At 42.7% G+C, this 21,376-nt stretch overlaps 1 protein-coding gene and 1 long non-coding RNA gene across 3 annotated transcripts in view; one reads left to right on the top strand and one right to left on the bottom strand.

The window, feature by feature from the left end:
• Positions 1-812: 812 nt before the first annotated feature.
• Positions 813-5,428, bottom strand: LOC116358922 (uncharacterized). The gene is made up of 2 exons (XR_004206533.1): positions 5,375-5,428; positions 813-922 (listed from the first exon to the last, which is right to left on the bottom strand). It is a non-coding gene; the product is annotated as an uncharacterized LOC116358922 (long non-coding RNA).
• The window catches only part of LOC109877501 (myosin heavy chain, fast skeletal muscle-like), a 79,802-nt gene continuing 63,132 nt past the window's right edge, over positions 4,707-21,376 (top strand). The window contains exons 1-34 of one of the 2 annotated variants that reach the window (XM_031811335.1): positions 4,719-4,934; positions 5,261-5,407; positions 5,616-5,772; positions 6,866-6,893; positions 7,071-7,179; positions 7,337-7,429; positions 7,613-7,673; positions 7,769-7,867; positions 8,165-8,268; positions 8,781-8,919; positions 9,152-9,270; positions 9,436-9,585; positions 9,680-9,850; positions 10,077-10,380; positions 10,981-11,045; positions 11,139-11,226; positions 11,343-11,460; positions 12,701-12,824; positions 13,251-13,387; positions 14,514-14,769; positions 14,987-15,229; positions 15,580-15,756; positions 15,853-15,998; positions 17,540-17,630; positions 17,936-18,325; positions 18,447-18,573; positions 18,758-18,876; positions 19,120-19,316; positions 19,452-19,635; positions 19,754-19,919; positions 20,101-20,225; positions 20,386-20,694; positions 20,806-21,009; positions 21,163-21,288. In XM_031811335.1, the coding sequence (XP_031667195.1) occupies positions 4,719-4,934; positions 5,261-5,407; positions 5,616-5,772; positions 6,866-6,893; positions 7,071-7,179; positions 7,337-7,429; positions 7,613-7,673; positions 7,769-7,867; positions 8,165-8,268; positions 8,781-8,919; positions 9,152-9,270; positions 9,436-9,585; positions 9,680-9,850; positions 10,077-10,380; positions 10,981-11,045; positions 11,139-11,226; positions 11,343-11,460; positions 12,701-12,824; positions 13,251-13,387; positions 14,514-14,769; positions 14,987-15,229; positions 15,580-15,756; positions 15,853-15,998; positions 17,540-17,630; positions 17,936-18,325; positions 18,447-18,573; positions 18,758-18,876; positions 19,120-19,316; positions 19,452-19,635; positions 19,754-19,919; positions 20,101-20,225; positions 20,386-20,694; positions 20,806-21,009; positions 21,163-21,288 (5,289 nt within the window). Of the gene's footprint in view, positions 4,935-5,260; positions 5,408-5,615; positions 5,773-6,865; positions 6,894-7,070; positions 7,180-7,336; positions 7,430-7,612; positions 7,674-7,768; positions 7,868-8,164; positions 8,269-8,780; positions 8,920-9,151; positions 9,271-9,435; positions 9,586-9,679; positions 9,851-10,076; positions 10,381-10,980; positions 11,046-11,138; positions 11,227-11,342; positions 11,461-12,700; positions 12,825-13,250; positions 13,388-14,513; positions 14,770-14,986; positions 15,230-15,579; positions 15,757-15,852; positions 15,999-17,539; positions 17,631-17,935; positions 18,326-18,446; positions 18,574-18,757; positions 18,877-19,119; positions 19,317-19,451; positions 19,636-19,753; positions 19,920-20,100; positions 20,226-20,385; positions 20,695-20,805; positions 21,010-21,162; positions 21,289-21,376 lie in introns of both variants that reach the window. The other variant, XM_031811334.1, reaches the window with a different exon arrangement.

Below are 21,376 nucleotides of genomic sequence, written 5' to 3'. Positions count from 1 at the left end.
CTTTTTGGCAACAATGCAAAATGTTATGTTTGGCGTAAAAGCAACACAGCTCATCACTCTGAACACACCAACCCCACTGTCAAACATGGTGGTGGCAGCATCATGGTTTGGGCCTGCTTTTCTTCAGCAGGGACAGGGAAGATGGTTAAAATTGATGGGAAGATGGATGGAGCCAAATACAGGACCATTCTGGAAGAAAACCTGATGGAGTCTGCAAAAGACCTGAGACTGGGACGGAGATTTGTCTTCCAACAAGACAATGATCCAAAACATAAAGCAAAATCTACAATGGAATGGTTCAAAAATAAACATATCCAGGTGTTAGAATGGCCAAGTCAAAGTCCAGACCTGAATCCAATCGAGAATCTGTGGAAAGAACTGAAAACTGCTGTTCACAAATGCTCTCCATCCAACCTCACTGAGCTCGAGCTGTTTTGCAAGGAGAAATGGGGAAAAATGTAGTGTGTGTCGATGTGCAAAACTGATAGAGACATACCCCAAGCGACTTACAGCTGTAATCGCAGCAAAAGGTGGCGCTACAAAGTATTAACTTAAGGGGGCTGAATAATTTTGCACGCCCAATTCTTCAGTTTTTGATTTGTTAAAAAAGTTTGAAATATTCAATAAATGTCGTTCCACTTCATGATTGTGTCCCACTTGTTGTTGATTCTTCACAAAAAAATACAGTTTTATATCTTTATGTTTGAAGCCTGAAATGTGGCAAAAGGTCGCAAAGTTCAAGGGGGCCGAATACTTTTGGCCATGTCCACTTTGATCTGTGTGTAATCTAGATTTCTGACTGTTTCAGGAAGGAAAAGAGTTCAAAGATGCAGACATCTATGAGATGAACCCCCCTAAGTACGACAAGATTGAGGACATGGCCATGATGACCTACCTGAATGAAGCCTCTGTGTTGTATAACCTCAAAGTCACAATGCAAAAGGGTAGACTATTGGCCTAACCCACTAAATTGACAAGCTATTGTCTCATGGGAAGTGGTTTGTCTAACATTTTAAAATGCAACGATACAGTGCTCACTGCATTGTGAGAAGACCATGGCTGTAAAGTCAGATGAGGTCTTTGTGGCCAAATGCACAGTTGTCTAGTTGGGTATGACAGCTGCACATATCACAGAGGGTAACTTCTGCCCAGAGCAAGTTTGGAGCTTAGAGAAACATCTCCCTCAAATACAAAAACACAGGTCATATATCATACAAGATCTTTGCACATTAAAATAACTTAATGTCATAAACGCTTAGTTTGCATGGTGCTAATTTTCTCTCCACCCACAAACACGGGCAAGAAAACATCTTGTCTAATAACAGTGGTATCAGTGCCAGAATTAGGCTGTGTTGGCAGATATACCAAACAATAAACCTTGGCTGTAGTGAAGACGAGAGCACAGTCCAAGAAATGAAAAGGCCTAGATGGTCACCCTGCTCAACTAGTGTATCCAGCAGATATGGGGCTTCTTGTACTGATGTGCTGTGTGGACACTGGGCATAAAGAATGAATTAATATTAATATACAATAGTAGATAAGGTAATCCAAGCAAAATTATATCCTACCAAACTCTATTCTTATGTTGGGAACATTATATAAAATTATATCCTACCTACCTCCCCCTGCTCTTCATTAAGTACCTGTGTGTTATCAGAGTTCAACCTCCCCTGCTCTTCATTAAGTACCTGTGTGTTATCAGAGTTCAACCTCCCCTGGTCTTCATTAAGTACCTGTGTGTTATCAGAGTTCAACCTCCCCCTGCTCTTCATTAAGTACCTGTGTGTTATCAGAGTTCAACCTCCCCCTGCTCTTCATTAAGTACCTGTGTGTTATCAGAGTTCAACCTCCCCTGGTCTTCATTAAGTACCTGTGTGTTATCAGAGTTCAACCTCCCCCTGGTCTTCATTAAGTACCTGTGTGTTATCAGAGTTCAACCTCCCCCTGCTCTTCATTAAGTACCTGTGTGTTATCAGAGTTCAACCTCCCCTGGTCTTCATTAAGTACCTGTGTGTTATCAGAGTTCAACCTCCCCCTGCTCTTCCTGGACTTCCATTGGAATTGTTTGTGTCGTTTTGTTCCTAACTTATTAGGTTCCAGAACTGTAGAGTATGTCATATCTGTATCTACTCACGGTTTAATAACTGCCCTCTCTGATATCTGTGTTAGAATAGGCAGCCTTCTATAAAACACATGCTTTCTTAGATGACCTCTTGTATTCCTATCTTTACACTGTATAAATAAGGGCTCCGCTCTGCACATTACAGACTACAGGTCCCTTAATAACACATCATTCCAATAAGGTTTGTTGTTCAGCTTGTAAACATTCCTAACTTGGGGGTGTATTCTCAATTCACATCATTTTTTGACCATTTCAGAATATAGGATATAACAAAATGTTTCATACCCCACGTCTAAATCAAGTTGTGTTTCTCCACACTGTCTTCTGATGAGTTCTCTCAGTGTTCTGCCATTTCAGACCAGAGGAAATCATTAGGCACATTTCTTTTCTTACATTTAGGCCTTTTGCAGGATATGTATATTTTGCCCTGAGAGAAGTTCAGTAATTCGCTCAGAAACTTCATGGCCAAACAGAAAAGGTCATACATAAAGGTCATCGTTGAAGCCAGCTCAGCTGCTAAGAAGTTAACTTCAGAGTGTAATAAACGTTCGAGGCAGTTATATCGCTGTCAGCAATATGAGTGGATAAGATTATTGAAATACTGTACTGGTGATATGTGTCATAAGAATCCTACTGGACCCTTTTAGCCAACTGAAATGTGAGACAAATAAAAGTGCCTCTAGAATCTTCAATTGGAACATGGGTCATTCCACATGATCAAATCAAATTTTATTGGTCACGCACTTTAAGCAGATATTATTGCGGGTGTAGCGAAATTCTTGTGTTTCTAGCTACACCAAGATTTGACTATTCAATGTTCAATGTTCGCTTTGAACAAAAAATATTTCAAAAGGGAACAGATTCATCATATTTAAACGAGAGTTCAGTTCACGTTGGCCTTAAAATGAATCACATGACATAAATAATAATCTTCCAACATGTATTTGTCAAAACAACCAAATAACTTGCAATGATACAATTATGATGAAAACTTGGAGGCATTTTGGGGTTAAGGAGGTTAAAGTCTTCCTAGAAGTCACAGAGGGTGCACAGAGGGACATTCCTAAATGCATTTTGGGGTTAAGGAGGTTAAAATCTTCCTAGAAGTCACAGAGGGTGCACAGAGGGACATTCCTAAATGCATTTTGGGGTTAAGGAGGTTAAAATCTTCCTAGAAGTCACAGAGGGTGCACAGAGGGACATTCCTAAATGCATTTTGGGATTAAGGAGGTTAAAATCTTCCTAGAAGTCACAGAGGGTGCACAGAGGGACATTCCTAAATGCATTTTGCCACTTTAGCAAGTATTTATTTATATTAGAAATCAGAGCATTTCATTTAATATAACAGGCTTCTATAAAGCAATATTTGTATACAATTTCTACATAAAATGTCAAAGGGATGTGAAAGGGACTCATTTCGTGGAACGACTATCAAACTGAAGATAAATACACTACATGACCAAAAGTATGTGGACACCTGCTCGTCGGGCATCTCATTCTAAAATCATGGGCATTAATATGGAATTGGCCTCCCCTTTGCTGCTATAACAGCCTCCACTCCTCTGATAAGGCTTTCTACTAGAACATTGCTGTGTGGACTTGCATCCATTCAGCCACAAGCAACGTGGACTCAGTCCATTACAGTATATGAGGTTCAGTGGAAGTGGAAGTTACATTGGGAAGAATCAAACTTTTGTTATCGTCATAATTAATAATAATGACATCTATAATTTACGTAAACTCAGTGAAATTCAATTCAGAGACAAATATGACATTAAAAAGTCATGTCATGGGAGTGTGGTGCTCCTGGAAGTGGGAGGTGCTAGTGAGACACAGAAATAAACAGGTCTCTCATCCAATTCATGTCCTTTCCCAGAGTGGTCCATAATTAACTTTTGCTTGGTTGGCACTTCCAACCAGATATAAGGAGGCTGAGGCCCCAGCATCCATGAGTCAGATACCTTCTTCCTCTGTGGTAAGACCTCTACATCTCCTTAGATTTTTACATTTGTCTCATCTTTGTACTCAGCAACTGAGGCAGTAGCTAACTGCACTGTTTGAAATGACTTCTGCATTGTCTCTTGTAAGATTTGACAATATGCAATCAAGTGGCATTTCTAAAAAAATATATATATATTTGTATTATGTGTTATACTTTAAATGTGTTTTATTTAAAATCTATAACTTTCAGTGGTGCTCCTGCACTTGAAAGGGTGTTCTAGAATGTAACTGGGTTTTATGGGAATTTATTTGAATTCTTGACAGAACGTGTAGTAAAGTGAGTTGCCACTAGGAAAATGAAAGTTACCAGTTGCACCTGTAGGTGAATTTGACATGTAATGTTTGAGTTAAATGTTTTCTAGCCCTTTAGGGGTTCAAAGATAAGGCTTTAGACTTGTGGGTTTTCACAACACTCTCATGTTTCACAGGGTCCTCCAAGAAGTATACATTCATCTGTAGGAGGGGAAAAAGAAGGTGAGACATGGTTTGAGATTATTCTGTGAGATACCGCTCACCTAACTCTGTTGACTGGGGAGGAAGCACCACAGAGTCAATCACGTTTCTTATTTCATCTCTTTCCTAGTTATCCGTCACCATGAGTACGGACGCGGAGATGCAAATCTACGGCAAGGCTGCCATATACCTCCGTAAGCCTGAGAGGGAGAGGATTGAGGCACAAGCCGCACCCTTTGATTCAAAGAACGCCTGCTATGTGACAGACAAGGTGGAGCTGTACCTTAAGGGTTTAGTCACTGCCAGGGCAGAAGGGAAATGTACTGTGACAGTTACGAGACCTGACGGAAGTAAGGAGGTAAGCCTGATCTGAAAAGTAGTCAAGTTTAATTTTGTGAATTTACTCTATTTCTTAAAAAATCTCTGAAAATCCAAACAATGTCTATAAGGCAATAAGAAATCAGTTACAAAAAAAATTGATTTAGAAGCATTACATTTTGTTTGATATAGAATGTTGATTAGTCAAGAATCTCCAGTTATGTGTCAGTTATGGGGGATAACTAAGTAGTTGGATGAAATGTGGATATGCATTTTTTAAATGATTAAACTTGTATTTAATGAGCAAAAAGCATTCAGTCATGTCCACTTTGATCTGTGTGTAATCTAGATTTCTGACTGTTTCAGGAAGGAAAAGAGTTCAAAGATGCAGACATCTATGAGATGAACCCCCCTAAGTACGACAAGATTGAGGACATGGCCATGATGACCTACCTGAATGAAGCCTCTGTGTTGTATAACCTCAAAGAGCGTTATGCAGCATGGATGATCTATGTAAGAAACCTGCACATACAAACACACATACATGAACATAATAAATACACACATACAGTACTACACATAAATGAATGGTAGAAACCAAAACATATCAATACAGTAGACCCACATCAGTTTACCAAAGTACACCCACATCCTCACATAAATCCAGGTAAATGTCAATCTGACTTTGTTAATCTCCTAAATTAATTATGCTTTCATCCAGACCTACTCTGGGCTCTTCTGTGCCACGGTGAACCCCTACAAGTGGCTCCCTGTGTACGACGAAGAGGTTGTCAACGCCTACAGAGGGAAGAAGAGGATGGAGGCTCCACCCCATATCTTCTCCGTCTCTGACAACGCCTTTCAGTTCATGATGATTGGTATGAGCTCTCATGGATGGATGGATGGATGGATGGATGGATGTATTGTTTGGTTGGATGGATGGATGGATGGTTGGTTGGTTGATTGGTTGGATGGACGGATGGATGGTTGGTTGGATGTATTGTTTGGTTGGATGGACGGATGGTTGGATGGACGGATGGATGGATGGATGGACGGATGGTTGATTGGTTGGTTGGTTGGTTGGATGGATGGACGGATGGATGGTTGGTTGGATGTATTGTTTGGTTGGATGGACGGATGGATGGATGGACGGATGGATGTATTGTTTGGTTGGATGGACGGATGGTTGGATGGATGGACGGATGGTTGATTGGTTGGTTGGTTGGTTGGTTGGATGGATGGACGGATGGATGGTTGGTTGGATGTATTGTTTGGTTGGATGGACGGATGGATGGATGGATGGATGTATTGTTTGGTTGGATGGACGGATGGTTGGATGGACGGATGGATGGACGGATGGTTGATTGGTTGGTTGGTTGGTTGGATGGACGGATGGATGGTTGGTTGGATGTATTGTTTGGTTGGATGGATGGATGGATGGTTGGTTGGTTGATTGGTTGGTTGGATGGACGGATGGATGGTTGGTTGGATGTATTGTTTGGTTGGATGGACGGATGGATGTATTGTTTGGTTGGATGGACGGATGGTTGGTTGGTTGATTGGTTGGTTGGTTGGTTGGTTGGTTGGATGGACGAATAGATGGTTGGTTGGTTGGATGTATTGTTTGGTTGGATGGATGGCTGGATGGATGGATGGATGTATTGTTTGGTTGGATGGACGGACGGACGGACGGACGTATGTATGGATGGATGGTTGGTTGGATGGGCGGATGGATGGATAGATGTCCATAAGTGCATATGGAAAGATGGATGGATCTGTCAATGGAAATTAAAAACTGCCTCAGACAGGTATCTACTGTTTTCTAACAGTTTCTAACAATATCTGATTTTCAGTAAGCTATCACTTCAATGGAACATTTTCAAAAATGAAATTCATGATGATGCTATCAATTAAATAATGTCCCCATAATGTTTCTTGAGTATGATAAGTAATATGATTTTTTGGTTCCAGATAAGGAGAACCAGTCCATCCTGATTACGTAAGTTGTTTACTAAAATTTCACTTTGTTTCACGAGTCGATGAGAATGATTATTTGTTAAAGACTTATGTCAGAACACAGGTTAACAGTGTATTTTTCTATGCTATTTCTTAGTGAAAGCCAATCTGACACTCAAACATGTAACTAAAACCCCTCTTTCTCTGTCATATAAACCAGCGGAGAATCCGGTGCAGGAAAGACTGTCAACACCAAGCGTGTCATCCAGTACTTTGCCACCATTGCAGTGTCTGGTGGCAAGAAGGAAGCAGACCCCAACAAAATGCAGGTAGGTTGTTCTTATGTTTGCCTTTTTAACACATTTCAGTTTGGTTTTCTGAGCAAACTTTTTTCCATCAGTGAATCATGTTTCAAGAAAAGTCATTGAGAAAAACAAACTTTACCACTTTTCCAGTTTCTGAGAAACTTGTGTTTGTCTCAATCAGGGGTCTCTTGAGGATCAGATCATTGCAGCTAACCCTCTGCTGGAGGCTTACGGTAATGCCAAGACAGTGAGGAACGACAACTCGTCTCGCTTTGTAAGTATGAAGGGCATACTGTGGAAGTTACCTTATATTGGAAAAAAATGTATTTCAGTAGTTCCCTTTTGTTAAATCAATAGATGTCCAACAAACTGTAAAATTGAAAGGGTTTATCAAAGTAAAATGTTAGAATTATTTGTTATTTGTTGACCTATCTCAACCCCCCATGCTCTACTACAGGGTAAATTTATCAGGATTCACTTCCAAGCTGGCAAACTGGCTAAAGCTGACATTGAGACCTGTGAGTTGGCTTTGATTATTTCTCAATGCTTTCCTAAGTTCACAGATAAAATGTAATTATATAATCTCCATTTTATCTCTCTCCTTCTCTCTCAGACCTGCTGGAGAAGTCCAGAGTGTCCTTCCAGCTGCCCGATGAGAGAGGCTACCACATCTTCTTCCAGATGATGACAGGTCACAAACCTGAGATAGTTGGTACGACAAAGTAGAGTTTCAGGAGAAATTATTTCCACCCCCATCTGTGGAACTTGTTAAAAATATTCATAGTCCACACTAATAATACTATTACAATGAGTACATCCAAGGTAACAAGGCATCTAGACATGGGTCAGGTCTCTGGGAAATATCTATCAAGTAATGCACTGTGATGCACTAGTAATACTACATGTATCCTTGAGTCCATCTATTGAGTAAAGGAGGGAGAGATACTGTAAAGTAGAACAGCAGAATTCTAAGAGATTTAACTGACAAGCTGTTCTCCGCTGTCCACAGAAATGTCGCTCATCACTACCAACCCCTACGACTTCCCCATGTGTAGCCAGGGACAGATCGCTGTGGCCAGCATTGACGACAATGAAGAGCTGGATGCCACAGACGTGAGTTAAACAAAGGGTTAACAAAACTCTAGATAGGACCACCATACACACTGAATGCGGTGTGAAAATACAACTTGGTAGCGGCTGGGAATTGTCATGATTTAATCTACATTGACAATGTAGTCATTTAGGAGACGCCCTTATCCAGAGCAACTTAGTGAGTAAGTGCATACATATTCATACTGGTCCCTCATGGGATTTGAACCTACAACCCTGGGGTAGCAAGTGTCCTGCTCTACCAACTGAGCTACATGGGACGAATTACTTGTGTTAGTTAGGCATGTGCCTCAAGCCACTCTTCATAACTTCACATTTCGTCATGTAAGGCTTCCACAAGAGAGCTAAGTGCCTTGTGGAACTGTGTAAAACTCCTTTTGTGTTTCCATCACTAATGTGTTGGCACAGAGTCATATCTATTCATCACATTCGTTCTGGAGTGAGCCGAGAACTGTAGTGTAACTGAGCAAACTACCGTTCAGTTCATCACTATTGTACTTCGTCTTTAATGTCAGGATGCCATAACAATCCTGGGCTTCACTAATGATGAGAAGATTGGCATCTACAAGCTGACAGGAGCTGTAGTGCACCATGGAAACTTGAAATTCAAGCAGAAGCAGCGTGAGGAGCAGGCCGAGCCAGACGGCACAGAGGGTGAGTCCCACTCATAGATATACAATATGTAGAGCATTAGTCCTATTCCCAGTCCCCAACATAGAAATAGAACACCTAGGACAGACAGTGCCACATGAAAGTCAGGCAGAAAATAATTTTTGGGGAATAATTACCACCTTCAGTTATGATTTGAGAAAACAATTTGTCAATGTGACATCAGAAACAAGTGATCTTGTGTCCCTGAGTCTGTTGTTGTTGGTTCTCTCTTCAGTGGCTGATAAAATTGGCTACCTGCTGGGCCTGAACTCAGCTGAGATGTTGAAGGCTATGTGCTACCCCAGAGTGAAGGTCGGCAATGAGTATGTGACCAAGGGACAGACTGTGGCTCAGGTAAGGCAGCCAAACATGGAATCTACCTTTTTCTGAGAGAGTGATTATTTTGGGGATGAGTGCATTGCTTTAATTGAATAGTGATGTTTTCTCCCAAGCTTGTATCACCTTATCACTGGACATGGTCAATATCTAATGTATTAATATGAGGTATTATCATTGCAGGTTAATAACTCAGTCATGGCTCTGGCCAAGTCCATCTATGAGAGGATGTTCTTGTGGATGGTCATCCGTATCAATGAGATGTTGGACACCAAGAATCCAAGACAGTTCTATATCGGTGTGCTTGACATTGCCGGGTTTGAGATCTTTGATGTGAGTATGAGACCAGAACAAGACAATTAGTTGTGATTGAGATGGATTACAAACTTGTATGATGAAATGATCCCTTTTAAAATTCCATCAACAGTACAACAGCATGGAGCAGCTGTGCATCAACTTCACCAATGAGAAACTGCAACAGTTTTTCAACCACACCATGTTCGTCCTGGAGCAAGAGGAGTACAAGAAGGAGGGAATCGTCTGGGCCTTCATTGACTTCGGCATGGACTTGGCTGCCTGCATTGAGCTTATTGAGAAGGTAAGATGTCTGTGAGGATTATAATGGACCATTATAATGGGCCATAACAGCAAAGCGCTTAGCGACCGTTATTATCACAGTGGTACATTGCATCTGACTGTTGAGATCTCAATATGTTTCCTGTTTTGTGCCCCAAAATGAATATAATCCTATCATAGCATGTTTGCTAAAATAATAAATATGATCTTAAATCATGCTAATTTGATATACATCTCTTTTCGTAAAGCCATTGGGCATCTTCTCCATCCTTGAAGAGGAGTGCATGTTCCCCAAGTCTTCAGACACTACCTTCAAGGACAAGCTGTACTCCCAGCATCTTGGCAAAACGAAGTCGTTTGAGAAGCCCAAGCCTGCCAAAGGCAAGCAAGAGGCCCACTTCTCCCTGGTGCACTACGCCGGCACTGTGGACTACAACATCACTGGCTGGCTGGAGAAGAACAAGGACCCCCTGAACGACTCAGTTTGTCAGTTGTACGGGAAGTCCCCAGTCAAAATTCTGGCTGCCCTGTATCCCCCTCCCCCTCCTGAGGGTAAGACTAGCATCACATCACAATATTTAACTAAATACTAGTTATAACTCAGAACCAAATGTTCTTTAAAGTCTTTGAATGTATCACAATTTCTTAGGGTTTATCACTGGGTTGATTTACTAATACACTTGGTTAATTTAATCATACAATAGATGTTATTCTACACAACCTCATTGGCAGCATTTACCTGTAGATATGTGTGAAGTTAACCAAAGATTCTCTGGTTTATACAGTGGGGCAAAAAAAAAATTTGTCAGCCACCAATTGTGCAAGTTCTCCCACTTAAAAAGATAAGAGAGTCCTGTAATTTTCATCATAGGTACAACTATGACAGACAAAATGAGGGAAAAAATCCAGAAAATCACATTGTATGAGGGTATATAACAAAGTATTGAGATAAACTTTTGTTATTGACCAAATACTTATTTTCCACCATAATTTGCAAATAAATTCAGAGATTCTCTGGATTATAATTAGTGTGTTTGCTGAAGACAAGACCACTCTAGATTTCTTACATATTCGTATTATTATTCTATTTATTCCACCCGCTCTAGGAAATGTACTTTTCTAGTTATCTTTTACTTTTTCCAATTTTAACAGATAAAGCCAAGAAAGGAGGCAAGAAGAAGGGTGGTTCCATGCAGACTGTGTCCTCCCAGTTCAGGGTGAGCTTTTGAAATGTGCATATTCAGTCCTTTAAAAGGTGCATTGATTATCATAAATGATGTCTGAGAAAATGGTTTGTAACCCTCTTACAGGAGAACTTACATAAGCTGATGACCAACTTGAGGAGCACTCATCCTCACTTTGTGCGCTGCCTGATCCCCAACGAGTCAAAGACTCCAGGTACAAGAAATATTGAGTTAAATATGTTATCATATCAGTACAGTATCAGTGATCTTAACGATCCCAATCTTTAACCTGTTTATTAGTATTAAAAGAGACTTGTTTTGATTTACCAGGTCTGATGGAGAACTTCCTGGTTATTCACCAGCTCAGGTGTAATGGTGTACTGGAGGGTATCAGGATCTGCAGAAAGGGCTTCCCCAGCAGAATCATCTATGCTGACTTCAAGCAGAGGTACATTCACACAAACACAGACACAGACACACACACACAGAGAGAGAGAGAAAAATTATTGGCACTCTTGATTAAGATGAGCAGAAAAGACTATCAAATAACACTGATACTGAGCTATATTCTACGGTCAAACATTTGTGACAATTTTATTATTTCATACTCAGAGAAAGAGATTTTGTTTAACAATTCTTATTTTAATTCAAGATAGGGTTCATCATGATTGGCACCCCTGTTTTCAGTACGAGGACAATGGTCTTTTTCTAGAATGTTGTATGAGATTGTAGATCACAATGGGAGGGATGTTGGACCCTCCTTCCAGAATCCTTCCAGATCCTTGATATCCATCGTCTGCACTCATGGACTGCCCTCTTCAATTCAAACCACAGGTTTTCAATGGGCTTCAAGTCTGGAGACTGAGATGGCCATAGTAAAATATTAATTTTAGATTTTGATGTGTGCTTGGGGTTATTGTCTTGCTGTAATACCCACCCGTTGCCACGTTTCAGCCTCCTGGCTGAGGCAACCAGGTTTTTGGCTAAAATGTCATGGTACTGGGTAAAGTTCATGATGCTGTTGACCTTAACGAGCCCCCCAGGTCAGTTGACGTAAAAACTCCACCACCATATATTATTGGGTTTATTTCCTTCATACACATATTTCTTCCGAAGCCAAAAAGCACTTTTACCACAATATATTATTATTACAATATAGCTCAGTATTTGAATTATTGTATTATTATACAGTCTATTTTGCACATCTTTATCAAGGGTGCCATTTTACCCCTTTTTCTCCCCAATTTCGTGGTGTCCAATTGTTTTTAGTATCTACTATCTTGTCTCATCGCTACAACTCCCGTACGGGCTCGGGATTGACGAAGGTTGAAAGTCATGCGTCCTCCGATACACAACCCAACCAAGCCGCACTGCTTCTTAACACAGGGCGCATCCAACCCGGAAGCCAGCCGCACCAATGTGTCGTAGGAAACACCGTGCACCTGGCAACTGCCCGCCACAGGAGTCACTGGTGCGCGATGAGACAAGGACATCCCTACCGGCCAAGCCATCCCTAACCCGGACGACGATAGGCCAATTGTGCATCGCCCCACGGACCTCCCGGTCGCGGCCTGTTACGACAGAGCCTGGGCGCGAACCCAGGATCTCTGATGGCACAGAATCCCTAGCCACTGCGCCACCCGGGAGGCCCCCAATTTGGCATATTTTAAAACTGTCTTCTCATTCAGGTACAAAGTACTGAATGCCAGTGTCATCCCTGAGGGCCAGTTCATGGACAACAAGAAGGCTTCCGAGAAGCTGCTTGGGTCCATTGATGTGAATCACGAGGATTACAAGTTTGGACACACCAAGGTCAGTCAAAAACCCCCAGAAAAATCTGACAACAAAACACAACTGGAATAATAATTTAAACCCGTACCATATAAAATCTCTCCAGGTGATCTATCCATCCTTTTGTTCTTTCTTCTTCATTTAACTAAATGGAAAATGTGGAAAAACATTGTAGTGTTTTTCTTCAAAGTCATACATCACAAGTATAGAAGAGAAACTAAAGTCATCATCATGTGCATTGTGTTACAGTGTTATGGCTGCAGTTATCTGTATCTGTGTACATTATTAATCTACAACTGTACAATAACTAACAACTTGGAAACAACCTATCCCATGGTTTGTTTGTAACCATAGCAAAGTTAATGTTGTTTAAATCAATCTAGTGGTTTGACCATTTCTATCTGTCACCATCTGTGGTTCCATTGACCATGTTAACCTGTGTCTCAGGTGTTCTTCAAAGCCGGTCTGCTGGGTATCCTGGAGGAGATGAGAGATGAGAAGCTGGCTGCTCTGGTTGGCATGGTCCAGGCTCTCAGCCGTGGATTCCTCATGAGGAGAGAGTTTAGCAAGATGATGGAGAGGAGGTGAGGAATAGTAGACATCTTGGCAAAGCTTTCTGTCAACCACCTGTATCTAATGCATTATGATTACATACTGTATATGCTGTGAGTTGTTCAGAATGAGAAAGTACATCTTATAATGGTCTACTACAGCTTTTGGGTTAATTCTTTTAGTCCAGAAATGGATGTAGCAACTAAGGATTCTAGCTTTATAGCTGCAGTTTGGGATTTGGCTGTTCAATTGTCATTTAATGTGTGATATTAACCCATTCATTTTTTAAGAATATAAAAATATCTCATGAGTTTAGCATAATCTGTCAGTCCTTGCATTTAGAGCACTGTCTTTGAATTTAAGAGGGGTTACATTTCCCCTCTAGCCCCTTTCAGCTGTAAACAGACAGTGGTGGGGGTTCCATTTAGTTATTCTTCGATTCCCGTAATGATAATCTGTCAGTCCTTGCCCCCTTCCTCAGCTGTAAACAGACAGTGGTGGGGGTTCCATTTAGTTATTCTTCGATTCCCGTAATGATAATCTGTCAGTCCTTGCCCCCTTCCTCAGCTGTAAACAGACAGTGGTGGGGGTTCCATTTAGTTATTCTTCGATTCCCGTAATGATAATCTGTCAGTCCTTGCCCCCTTCCTCAGCTGTAAACAGACAGTGGTGGGGGTTCCATTTAGTTATTCTTCGATTCCCGTAATGATAATCTGTCAGTCCTTGCCCCCTTCCTCAGCTGTAAACAGACAGTGGTGGGGGTTCCATTTAGTTATTCTTCGATTCCCGTAATGATAATCTGTCAGTCCTTGCTCCCTTCCTCAGCTGTAAACAGACAGTGGTGGGGGTTCCATTTAGTTATTCTTCGATTCCCAGAATGTATCTTTATGAAACATCACACTGGTCATTTCAACCCCCAAATTAAATGTGATGACGTTGAAACAACCTGGATTTTTAAAAAAGTTATCAATATAAGGGAATTTTGTATTTTTTTTTCACTCAACTTTGAACCTAAATCCAATAACATGGTGACATTTTTGTTGATTTCACATTGAATTCACGTTAGACCAAATGTAAAATAAAAAATGGATGTTGAACTGACGTCTGTCCCTTCTGGGACGTCACTCACGATGCCACTATATCCTTTCTGTTGAACAGAGAGTCTATCTTCGCCATCCAGTACAACATCCGCTCATTCATGAATGTCAAAACCTGGCCATGGATGAAGTTGTACTTCAAGATCAAGCCCCTGCTGCAGAGCGCTGAGACTGAGAAGGAGCTGGCCAACATGAAGGAGAACTATGAGAAGATGAAGACAGACCTGGCCAAGGCTCTGTCCACAAAGAAGCAAATGGAGGAGAAGTTGGTGGCCCTGACGCAGGAGAAGAATGACCTGTCACTCCAAGTAGCATCTGTGAGTGAACAACTACCCTCGTATGGGCACATTTACATACACATGAATACACACACATACACACGCATATATGAACACACTAAAGTATGTGGTTAACTGACACATTTTTATTGCCAATATTATATTCTTTATAAAATTCATTAATTTCTTTTGATTTGCTCGACATTCAATACACAAAGTGAGGCCTCTGATTTTGTTTCTGTTGTTCTAAAACCAGGAAGGAGAGAGTCTGAACGATGCTGAGGAAAGGTGTGAGGGGCTCATCAAGAGCAAGATCCAGCAGGAGGCCAAACTCAAAGAGACGACCGAGAGGCTGGAGGATGAGGAGGAGATCAATGCTGAGTTGACTGCCAAGAAGAGGAAGCTGGAGGATGAGTGCTCTGAGCTGAAGAAGGACATTGATGACCTGGAGCTCACCCTGGCCAAAGTGGAGAAGGAGAAGCACGCCACTGAAAACAAGGTCTTGTGTCTTACTATAGACAGTCTAACCAAACAATAATCCAAACATTAAACAACTCAAAACATATCTTAACAGAAATGGAATTCAAGTTGTATTGTGGGTGCAGGAAATATTAAGACACAATAGTAGAATTTCAGTTGTGGGGAACTTCCAACATTCATTGTATGTTCTGATCCCCCTCATTTATGACTTCCACTCAGTACACTGGCATGGTGAACACTGACATCAGTGTTGAATCTACAGTATAGTAGTTGTTGATTAATTTCTAATCTAAATTAAATGAATGTAATATTTAACAAACTAAATCTCTCCTTTATGGTGAAGTATAATTATGTTGTGGAAATGTACAGGTTAAAAACCTGACAGAGGAGATGGCGTCTATGGATGAGAGTGTTGCCAAGCTGACCAAGGAGAAGAAATCCCTCCAAGAGGCCCACCAGCAGACACTGGATGACCTGCAGGCAGAGGAGGACAAAGTCAACACTCTGACCAAGGCCAAGACCAAGCTGGAACAGCAAGTGGACGACGTGAGTGGAGTTTGACATTTTGGCCATGATAGTATGTAAGATGATATTATATTCAGTTGTTTAGATTTTAACAATATATGTGTTTTCATCTTCTAGCTTGAGGGTTCTCTGGAGCAAGAGAAGAAGCTCCGTATGGACCTTGAGAGATCCAAGAGAAAGCTGGAGGGAGATCTGAAACTGGCCCAGGAGTCCATAATGGACCTGGAGAATGACAAGCAGCAAGCTGATGAGAAAATCAAGAAGTAAACACAAACAAATGATGACAGTATTACCTGCTATAGTGGTTGTTCTTAACTCATTCCTGTAATTATGAATTAGCACTTGCTTGTGATTCTTAAAAGCAAAGTAAATGGTGTGATACTCTCCCTTTGCACTAGTGGTCACCAACCGTTCGATCGCGATCGACTTGTCTATCTCCAAGGCATTTCTAGTCGATCGCCAAACATTTCTGTAAAAAAACTATGATAAAGCCTTCTGTCCCTATTTTTTTATATTTTTGTCTCGGGCTGTTGGTGGCAGGTGCAGCCATTTCAGCTGCCCTGTGGGCCGGGTAGGCAAACTGTTGCCATTTAATGTGTCTGAAGGTACAACAACTGCCTTCCTGGTGGGCCTGGAGAGAAAATCAAGTGCACTATGCTACCGCTGGCCAATCAGATTGCTCAAATGAACAAGTCTGCAGTAACGTAGAAGAACGCTACGGCAAAATTGATACTGTGAGATTACAAAACCACGACTGGAGAGAGACTGTCAACGAATACAGCAAAGAGCTGCTGTTTCTATGAGAGAGTTCGTGTTTAAGTTCTTACTCAGCCCTGTCAACACTTTGTTTTCAACACTTTTATAAGCCATAAAATGCGCGTTCTTCTTATTTCCACTCAGCGCTACAACAAGCAGAGCAACAGTAACGAATGAATTGGAAAGTGTATCTACAGGCGTTGTTGTTATTATTAGCGGCTTGGGTCCTTTGTAATATCAATGAATATTTCCCTTTCTCTGTTCAAAGGAGTAACAACATGCATTTGTGTACGAGGCAGAAATAATGCGATAATAATAAGCGCGACACGAGTTTCGCCATCAGCTGGAAGACGGTGTCCCTTTATGGTCAGTGTCAGTGGAGGAAAGGGAGAGCAGAGGGATGTTGAGAGACGGATTTTCAATCTGCTGCTCTCTCCCTCTACTGAGACAGACCCTCAATCTGCTGCTCTCTCCCTCTGCTGAGACTGACCCTCAATCTGCTGCTCTCTCCCTCTGCTGAGACTGACCCTCAATCTGCTGCTCTCTCCCTCTGCTGAGACTGACCCTCAATCTGCTGCTCTCTCCCTCTACTGAGACTGACCCTCAATCTGCTGCTCTCTCCCTCTGCTGAGACTGACCCTCAATCTGCTGCTCTCTCCCTCTGCTGAGACGGACCATCAGATGCAGGCACCATCAGCCCAGTAAAATCAAATAATTTAAATGTCATCACTCAGCTGTGCCTCACAAGTAGTACAACAATGGATCTATTACCGGTGTGATCATATAGCCTACCTCAAAAAAAATGTATGATCTGAACAACAATGCATTGGCAGGTAAATTCAAGCAAAGCCAGAATGCAGTGATAATTGCTACAGTACTGTTTTAAATAGGTTAATGTTGCATAGGCTTACATTTTGAAAGTTATTTTAATAAAAAAATCAGAGCGGTAGATCTCGGCATGCATTTTGACTCAGAAAATGTTGGTGACCACTGCTTTACACTATTGAAACAAAACCAACTCTGCAATTGACCTGTTTGTGTTTCTTAGGAAGGAGTTTGAGACCACCCAGCTCCTCAGCAAGGTTGAGGATGAGCAGTCTCTGGGAGCTCAGCTGCAGAAGAAGATCAAGGAACTCCAGGTCCAGTACAGGATATAAGCTCCAGTACAGAAAAGCACAGACTTGAATCATTTCCTGAAAACCATTATTCTGGTAGCACACATTTTTCCAGGTGGCTTCTGACAGCTGAGTAGGTTGGAAGATGGTGTTTCTTAACATTGTGGTTTTGGTTCCTGCATGAGACACTGTCTACTGAATATATTAGTGTAACTGGCTTCGTATTAAACACATTTATGCAAAATATACATACTATTATTATTTTGTGGAGTTCAATTGTTTCAACTGTATTGTAGTGTTCATCCCCCTGCTCCTGTCCCCTGTTCTAGGCCCGTATTGAGGAGCTGGAGGAGGAAATTGAGGCTGAGCGTGGAGCCAGGGCTAAGGTTGAGAAGCAGAGGGCCGATCTCTCCAGGGAACTTGAGGAGATCAGCGAGAGGCTGGAGGAGGCCGGAGGCGCCACTGCTGCTCAGATTGAGATGAACAAGAAGCGTGAGGCTGAGTTCCAGAAGCTGCGTCGTGATCTTGAAGAGTCCACCCTGCAGCATGAGGCCACAGCCGCCGCTCTGCGCAAGAAGCAGGCCGACAGTGTGGCTGAGCTCGGGGAGCAGATCGACAACCTGCAGCGCGTCAAGCAGAAGCTGGAGAAGGAGAAGAGCGAGTACAAGATGGAGATTGATGACCTCTCCAGCAACATGGAGGCCGTCGCCAAGGCAAAGGTGAGTAGTGATGTTTTGATCAAGCAGTGTTGAGGAGGGTCAACTACATCACCATTCAACTGAACTGAAGTTGACAGGAGTCCCACATATAAAGTAATGATGGAACGTGTTTCACTAACAGGGCAATCTGGAGAAGATGTGCCGTACTCTTGAGGACCAGCTGAGTGAGCTCAAGACTAAGAATGATGAGAATGTTCGCCAGGTCAACGACATCAGCGGACAGAGGGCCAGACTCCTGACAGAAAATGGTACCATCAACAATGAACAATAAGCCAATGCTTTCCTTTAGTAGAAAACAAAATGTGTTGTGGGCACAATCCACACAGTTGCTACTGTAATATTCACTGCCCTATTGCCTACAATACCTCAAAATACATTTTCAATCTTAGAGAACAGAGACCCTATTTACAAGATGGCCCTCTGTCCCTGCAGGTGAGTTTGGCCGCCAGCTTGAGGAGAAGGAAGCCCTGGTGTCTCAGCTGACCAGAGGCAAACAGGCCTTTACCCAGCAGGTGGAGGAGCTGAAGAGGGCGATTGAGGAGGAGGTCAAGGTAAGGGACCCAAAATGGACTCCATGTCCACAGAGGTTAGAGCTTTTTCTTCATATAGACTGTGACTAAGCAACCCTCTGAGACTCCTACCATCTCACCACATTCAGAGACTCCTATTGTCTCTCCAACCTCAGACTCCTCTCTCCACCCTCAGAGACTCCTATTGTCTCTCCACCCTCAGAGACTTCGACCATAATTTGTTTGACTATCTCACTAATCTCTCCTTGTCTTTCATTCTCACAGGCTAAAAACGCACTGGCCCACGGTGTTCAGTCTGCCCGCCATGACTGTGACCTCCTGAGGGAGCAGTTTGAGGAGGAGCAGGAGGCCAAGGCAGAGCTGCAACGCGGCATGTCCAAGGCCAACAGTGAGGTGGCTCAGTGGAGGACTAAGTATGAAACTGATGCTATCCAGCGCACAGAGGAGCTGGAGGAGGCCAAGTGAGTCGCACGCAACAGAAAAACTCAGATATGGTGTGGATGGTGAGGGTGGTAGGGGGCTCTGAGAAAATGTGACATCAATATATATTGTAACATTTCTTTCACACCATCAAACCACCCTCTGTTGTCCAACAGGAAGAAGCTGGCCCAGCGTCTGCAGGATGCTGAGGAGACCATTGAGGCGACCAACTCCAAGTGCGCCTCCCTGGAGAAGACCAAGCAGAGGCTGCAGGGAGAGGTGGAGGACCTCATGATTGATGTTGAGAGAGCCAACGCATTGGCCGCCAACCTCGACAAGAAGCAGAGGAACTTTGACAAGGTGAAAATGAATAAAGCTACATTTTTTTATCAAGTTTATAATTGTTGCATATTTCTAATTTAAAACTATTAAACTCCACATCAATGACTTCTAATGAAAACTCCACGGATTCCCCTAGGTTCTGGCAGAGTGGAAGCAGAAGTATGAGGAGGGCCAGGCTGAGCTGGAAGGAGCTCAGAAGGAGGCTCGCTCTATGAGCACTGAACTCTTCAAGATGAAGAACTCCTACGAGGAAGCTCTGGATCATCTGGAGACTCTGAAGAGAGAGAACAAGAACCTGCAACGTGAGCATTTGACAGCGATTCTATTTGGCTCATGTTTCATTAGCAATATGAATTGCTGTTAATTAATTCACTGTTATTATGATTCAATATCAACTTCAGTACATTGACATATCCACTTAAAATCCCCCAAGTCTAAACTTCTTGTGTGTGTGTGTGTGTGTGTGTGTGTGTGTGTGTGCAGAGGAGATCTCTGACCTGACTGAGCAGATTGGAGAGACTGGCAAGAGCATCCATGAGCTGGAGAAGGCCAAGAAGACCGTGGAGACAGAGAAGTCTGAGATCCAGACCGCTCTGGAGGAGGCTGAGGTACAAACTACAGCTGTTTGTTGGGAAAAGCAGTGTTAACTAACCAATGCCAGCTACAGTGAAAGGCCCTGTGTATTGGTGTTTATTGTAGTCATATATATTTAATTCCTACATCCAAATATATTGAACACAATTGGCCTGACTGCTTCTGTTTGACCAGGGCACACTGGAGCACGAGGAATCCAAGATTCTGCGTGTGCAGCTGGAGCTGAACCAGATCAAGGGTGAGGTGGACAGGAAGATCGCAGAGAAGGATGAGGAGATGGAGCAGATCAAGAGGAACAGCCAGAGGGTGGTTGACTCCATGCAGAGCACCCTGGACTCTGAGGTCAGGAGCAGGAATGATGCCCTGAGGGTGAAGAAGAAGATGGAGGGAGACCTGAACGAGATGGAGATCCAGCTGAGCCACTCCAACAGGCAGGCCGCTGAGGCCCAGAAACAGCTGAGGAATGTCCAGGGACAGCTCAAGGTAAAGTGACTGGGACATCAGGCTCAAAAACCTGAACATGGCTAGGGATTTGTTTGTGAAACACCCCTACTTCCACAAGTCCTAATGAACGTATGTCATTGTGAACCACAGGATGCCCAATTGCACCTTGATGACGCCGTCCGTGTTGCAGAAGACATGAAGGAGCAGGCAGCTATGGTGGAGCGCAGAAACGGTCTGATGGTGGCTGAAATCGAGGAGCTGAGAGTTGCTCTGGAGCAGACAGAGAGAGGCCGCAAAGTGGCTGAGACTGAGCTGGTAGATGCCAGCGAGCGTGTTGGACTGCTGCACTCCCAGGTATGGGTCAAAAGCCATTTCTAATGAAACTCAACCAAACAAACAGTTTAAACACACCTGGAAATTGACAGTGCTTGCCTTAGATTTTCATAATTTCAGTCTTGTGACTTGCAAGTTCTCTTGAGAGTCAAACAAATCGTCTTCCTCCTTCAGAACACCAGCCTTCTGAACACCAAGAAGAAGCTGGAGACTGACCTGGTGCAGGTGCAGGGAGAGGTGGACGACATCGTCCAGGAGGCCAGGAATGCAGAGGAGAAGGCCAAGAAGGCAATCACTGATGTGAGTCCTTGAATTACATCAACTTGATTTGTCCCCATGTGCCAATGGTAGCTGGGCTGGTTAAGAACAACAAAGATCTGCAAGGGAC

Source organism: Oncorhynchus kisutch, unplaced genomic scaffold, assembly GCF_002021735.2.
Source record: "Oncorhynchus kisutch isolate 150728-3 unplaced genomic scaffold, Okis_V2 Okis01b-Okis20b_hom, whole genome shotgun sequence".
Classification (NCBI taxonomy): Eukaryota; Metazoa; Chordata; class Actinopteri; order Salmoniformes; family Salmonidae; genus Oncorhynchus; species Oncorhynchus kisutch.
This window is presented reverse-complemented; position numbering and strand designations above follow the sequence as displayed.